The sequence below is a fragment of the Marmota marmota genome, unplaced genomic scaffold (genome assembly GCF_001458135.2).
Source record: "Marmota marmota marmota unplaced genomic scaffold, marMar, whole genome shotgun sequence".
Classification (NCBI taxonomy): Eukaryota; Metazoa; Chordata; class Mammalia; order Rodentia; family Sciuridae; genus Marmota; species Marmota marmota.
Genome location: NW_025999977.1, coordinates 40,196,478 through 40,201,693, shown reverse-complemented (window position 1 = coordinate 40,201,693; position 5,216 = coordinate 40,196,478). Strand labels below are relative to the sequence as shown.

The 5,216-nt window shown below is 54.4% G+C and overlaps 2 protein-coding genes across 4 annotated transcripts in view; both read right to left on the bottom strand.

The window, feature by feature from the left end:
* The window catches only part of Preb (prolactin regulatory element binding), a 3,963-nt gene extending 3,062 nt beyond the window's left edge, over nucleotides 1–901 (bottom strand). Inside the window, exons 1-2 of one of the 3 annotated variants that reach the window (XM_048804668.1) lie at nucleotides 558–698; nucleotides 344–390 (exon numbers count right to left, since the gene is read on the bottom strand). Coding sequence is in view for 2 of the 3 variants with exons in the window: in XM_015479872.2 (XP_015335358.1) it covers nucleotides 558–692 (135 nt within the window). In the remaining variant the exon portion in view is untranslated. Of the gene's footprint in view, nucleotides 1–343; nucleotides 391–557 lie in introns of all 3 variants that reach the window. The other 2 variants (XM_015479872.2, XM_015479871.2) reach the window with 2 other exon arrangements.
* A 132-nt stretch (nucleotides 902–1,033) lies between these two features.
* Prr30 (proline rich 30) lies at nucleotides 1,034–4,546 on the bottom strand. The gene is made up of 3 exons (XM_048804671.1): nucleotides 4,089–4,546; nucleotides 3,957–4,008; nucleotides 1,034–3,678 (listed from the first exon to the last, which is right to left on the bottom strand). The coding sequence occupies exon 3, from the start codon at nucleotides 3,321–3,323 to the stop codon at nucleotides 2,100–2,102; it is 1,224 nt and encodes a 407-aa protein (XP_048660628.1). The 5' UTR covers nucleotides 3,324–3,678; nucleotides 3,957–4,008; nucleotides 4,089–4,546; the 3' UTR covers nucleotides 1,034–2,099.
* Between the last annotated feature and the right edge of the window lie 670 nt (nucleotides 4,547–5,216).

The window sequence follows — 5,216 nt, the reverse complement described above, 5'->3', positions numbered from 1 at the left end:
GGGTTTTTTTTTTTTTTTTTTTTTGGGGGGGGGGGCTTCCAAATTTGTATAGCAAGCAGGCTGGGATAATTATCTCCAGTTTACAGACAAACAGGGTGGAACTCCAAAAAGTGAAGGAACCGGGGCTGGGGATATAGCTCAGTTGGTAGGGTGCTTGCCTCGCAGGCACAAGACCTTGGGTTCAATCCCTAACACCACACACACACACACACACACAGGGAACCTAGGTAGCCTAAGGGCCAACAGCAGCGCTGGAGTCTGCTACAGGGCAGATCAACAAGAAAAAGCCCGGATAAGACCCCTGGAGCTGTTCGCAAGGTGTAGCTTAGGCATTCCTGCCTACCCGGCGGGTGTGCAGCTTTTACTCCTCCTTCCGAGTCTCTCAACCGCCTGCTGAGTAAAATTCTCGGTTGAAATTCGCACGGGGGTTCCCGGTATGCCGGGTTTTCCCACCGTAAATGGGCAGGACCCGAAGCTGGGGTGCGGGCCACCCCTGCGGCCCCGGAATTGTCCCCAGCCCGCGGTGTGACCCGGTCCTACTGGCCTCGCGCTCTCACCACTCCATTCTTTATGCCGGTCTTGGCAGCGCCTCCTCCGCCCGCAGCGATGAGCAGGCCCGCGCTGGGGTCGACCTGAAGCGCGTACAACGGGAACGGGGCCCGGTAAAGCTCTGGAGCCCGGCGCCGGCCCATCCCGCCCGCCGCGCGTTCACTGTCAGCCCCGAGGCACCGAGGACATGCCGCGTCCGGACTTCGGCTACTTCCCCGGCCGCTGCTGAACTTAGATCGGTCGCTGGCGGGAGGACTCCCGATCCCTTTCACACCCGCCGGGTTGCGACAACTCTAACCACCCACCGCCAGCTATCTCCACTTGGGTCTGACTCTAGCTCGAAGGCGCGCACTGCGCAGGCGCCCTACCCGCGGCTTTCTCTGCGCAGGCGCACAACGTCGGTACGCGTCAGCACTAGCGGGCCGCTGAGCTACAGCAGCGGAATTCCGACACGGATCGGGTTCACCGCTTGCGCTGACCACAGACCCGCCATCTTTGTGCTGGGCGCGGGAAGCAGCGGAGGCGGGCCTGGAAGAGGCTACCGAGGGTCAATAAGCCTTTAATAAACAAATCCTAGAATTATGACTCTTTACCTGAGGAGTGATCCACCGACTCATACATGCAGCTTTTATCTATTACACCAGGGAGGACGTGATTAGTCCAAGCGCACTGGCTGGAGACCGCTTGCGGCTCTTGCCTCTTATTTGAGGCGACATGGACTTGAAAGGAACCTGGCTTCAAATCCCAGATTCACTTACCTCCTAATGTGTGGAAACTGTTCTCCATCCTTACCTTGTCCTATGGTTGGCAGAGTCTTCGATTCCCTTTCTCTGGGCTTCTCATTTGCACTTCTGCAGTGAAGGTGTACCCTAACAAACTTGGGGACAGCTTGGTTCCCTGGAAGGTGTCTTCCTTGCCTGACACCCCACCCTTCTGAGAGTGCCTTCGTTTTTTTCATCTATGTCAGGATCCCTGTGCTCCCCTGCGAATGAACTTTAGGAATGCCCTTCCCGGCCAAGAGAAATGGGCAGTTGCATCCTCATCTCAGAGCCCCAAGTGGAATGGGCTTGGTGACTTCATCTGTGAGGATACCAGTGTCTGGTTCCACAGAGTTGAATTAAAAGTGTGAAGGGCCTGACCGAACCCTTGTGCATCTCAGGACCTAGGGACTTTTGGGTCCCTTCCCCACCTGGGATAGGACACCCGTTGTCCTTGGCCCTTCTATTTCTTTTGACATCCCTGCTTCCTACCCTGGCCTTGTAGGGAACTGGCACCCCTTTCTTTGAGCTCAGGACACAAATATAAGTTTCTCAGGGTCAGGCTTTATTGGATACACTGAAGGCTGAATGGGGCTTTAGGTGCCTTGGGTCCTCTTCAGCCAGGAGACAGCAAACTCCATAAGGGGTTTCCAGGGTTCAGGGCAGGAGAACAGACCTGACCTCCAGTCAACCAGCCCTTCAGGGTGTCTCGGGGGCTCCCCGAGATCTGGGGCCTGGTGGGGAGGGTGGGGGTTTGAGGGGGTGCTCCAGGGAGCCTCCGCAGTTCTGGAACTAGGATTGTGACTTTTGGAGAACAGGCTCTGGAGAGGAAGGCCTCTTTGGGGCAGGAGGCAGCTTGGGCTTCAGGGAAGCAGTGGCCTGTTTTGGTGCCTGAGGTGGAGGCCCCGAACACCGGGTGGATCTTGGAGATGGGAGGCCTGCAGACCTGTGGCTCCCGGCCTGCGAGGGTGTGCCTGGGACTGAATTTGCCTGATTCTGAGCCGCTGGGGCTCTGAGCCGCTGAGCTGCTGGGGTCTGGGCTACTGGTGCTTGATGCGGAGGAGCCTGAGTGGCCTTGCCCTGAAGCCCTACTTCTTCCCGCCTTTTTTCTGGCAACAGATGCAAGGCCCTGGCCTGGCCCTGAGGCAGGCGGAGGCCAAAGCCGATGCCTATGCGGAGTGGCCCAGATTCCTGGCCCTGTGCACAGGGCAGTAGCTGGGGGAATGCAAGCAGCCGGGGTCCAGTCCTGTACTTGGTTTTGGGGCAAGAGGGACCGCGGAGTCGCAGGCACACCAGGCATACAGGATACTCCACAACTGGGGCCTGGCCTGTTTTGCCTAGCCACAGGTGCTGCAGAAGCAGAAGCCGAAGGTCGTGGGCGATGCGGCGGTGCCCCAGGTGGACCACCAGGGCCTGGGCCAGGGCCCCTGGGTCCCTGAACTCTGCAGGGTCCTTCTCGCTTGCCACGCATCCTCCCACCACCGCAGGGGACTTGGTTTCCCTGTACTGAGGCCAGTGCCATGTCTGCTTGTTAGAGTGGACCCCTGGAGAAGGTAGGCTGGGGGAAGTGAGCGTGGAGCTAGGTAGGTCTTGCTGGCAGGAAGGAGTCTGATAACCGGAGCGGGGAGAGTTGTGTGGCTGGGAAGGAGAGGAGGAGCGGGTCAGAGGAGGAGATGGGTAGAGCTGTTGGTTGGAGGGGGAGGAGGACTGTGGAAAGGCAATAGTGCCGTAGCTCTGGTGAAAGAAAGTGGGGGAACTTGGGAGGGGAGAGGAGTAGGGGTGTGGAGCAAAGTCAGAATTTGACTCAGAAGAGTAGGAATGGAGGCCAGGACTAGGGGACAGTGGAGAAGGGGAGAAAGGGAAATAGGACTGTGTGGAAGAGGAGAAAGGTGGGTAGGGAGAGAGAGGCTGTAGGTTTCCGGTAGAGGAGTCCACAAGTTGAGAAAGGCCCTGCGGGGGGCGCCCAGGGGGCACTGCGTTCTGTAGCAGCACCTGGTCCTTATTTTGAGGCAACATTGCCTTGAATCCAACAGGGACTGGGGCCACGAGACCAAGGACAGAGACCTAGCAGAATCAGGACAAGGGTCTCTGAGGCTAGTTGTGGCTGAGAATCAAGGAAGCCTTCTGTGTGCAGTGTGGCTCCAGCCTGATGTTGCTGTGGGCATTGGCAGCAGGAGGAGACACTGAGCTCTCTGGCACCGGCTCTCGAGGTGCTCAGCGGGGAGCCTAGGTTTAAGCTTGGCTTCTCACTTCTTTGCAGTCAGCCATTGACGAGGGATGTATGGGAATGAGAAATCAGAGCTGCCTTTTGGGAACTGAGGGGCAGCCGTGACTCTCTGGATGGAGCAGAGGAAGACACAGCTCATAGGATCTGCAGAGAAGGAGACAGAGCCCATGATATGGGGTATTGGTCCATTTCTGGCTCTGCATCTGGTGAAAGAAAGTTGCGGGGCCAAGCTTCAGGCTGGACTTACCCTAAGTCTTTGTCACCTTTAGAGTTGGAAGAACTGACAAAATACTCCCAGGGAGGTAAGAAATTGGGAGGAAAAGATGAGGGAGGAGAGAGAGAGAGGGGTGGGAGTTGGAGAAGGAGACGACTTTGGGGATGGGAACTGAGTGGAGGGTATTCTGGTTCTCTTGAGTTCTTACCAATGAGGATTCCTCTGGGCTGTTTCACAAGACACTTCAGCAAAGAGGGAACCTGGGAGAGAGAGGAGTTATCAAATGGTGAAAGGGCAATACACCTTCCTCTGCCTCCAGCATCTATCACCTTAAACTCACCCAGAATTCTGTCTGAATGTTGCCCTCAGTCCTCCTTCAGCCAGGCAGAGGTCTTCTGGTTACAGGGTTTTGTCCTCCTAATCCTGACTCAGAGATTCTGTAAGCATCCTGGTTTCCTGACAATCTGGTTCTCCTGACCACTGGTCGCCCCTAATGCTGATGTCCTTTAGCTCAGCCTGGCCCTGGCTGAGATGGCTTACCACGCCCAGCAGCAGCAGCACTGGGGCCAGCTGGTAAAAGCCTCTGGGAGACTGGGACTTTGTCTAAGGGGCGGCGTTGCCGCCCCCAATGGGAGCTAGAGGCCCCATTCCCTAGGGATAGTTCTGCCTGGTATCAAATGCCTATGTCACAAAGGTCAGATGCTGACATCATAGAATCCTCTCCTCAAAACTCTGGGCTCTTCTCTCTCAGAGATCATGCAAAGGCTGGCCCCTGACAAAAAGTGTTAAGCAGGCAAAATATTTTGGTGTACTCAGTTTCCCCTTTACACTCCACCCCCGCAACCCCTCCCTGCCCATATACTTTACCCCTTTCGGCACTTCCTCGGTTAATTGTTCTCCCCACCTAGAAACTATCTGATTAATTGTTCTCCCCACCTAGAGACTATCTGGGAGGAGCCCTCCCTTCTACTTGCTATTTTCCTTTGCTTTCTGAGGAGTGGCTCATACTCCATATCTTTCCCCCTCTAGGATCTACTTATTCTATGTTTTAAAAACCATTTCAGGGCTGGGGTTGTGGCTCAGTGATAGAGCATTTGCTTCGCACATGTGAGGCACTGGGTTCAATCTTCAGCACTACATAAAAACAAACATTTGAAGATATTGTGTACACATGTAACTTTCTCATTTGAAGATTTTGTGTACACATATAACTAAAAAATCATTTAAAAATATTTAATTTACACCTTTATTTAGATGTCATTCACATAGTATCCATCCATTTAACTCATGCAATTCAGTGTATTCTAGCATAGTCTCAGGATTTTACAACCATTGTCACAATCTAATTTTAGAACATCTTTATTCCCCACCCCCAAAGAAATCCCATATCCATTAATAGTCACTCACTATTTCTTACTGTCCTCAGCTCCTGAAAGCCCCAAATCTACTTTCTGTTCCTATGGATTTG

What these genes read in the sequence shown, in the direction of transcription:
- Prr30 (XM_048804671.1), bottom strand. Translation starts at nt 3,323, where the DNA reads ATGTTGCCTCAAAATAAGGACCAGGTGCTGCTACAGAACGCAGTGCCC.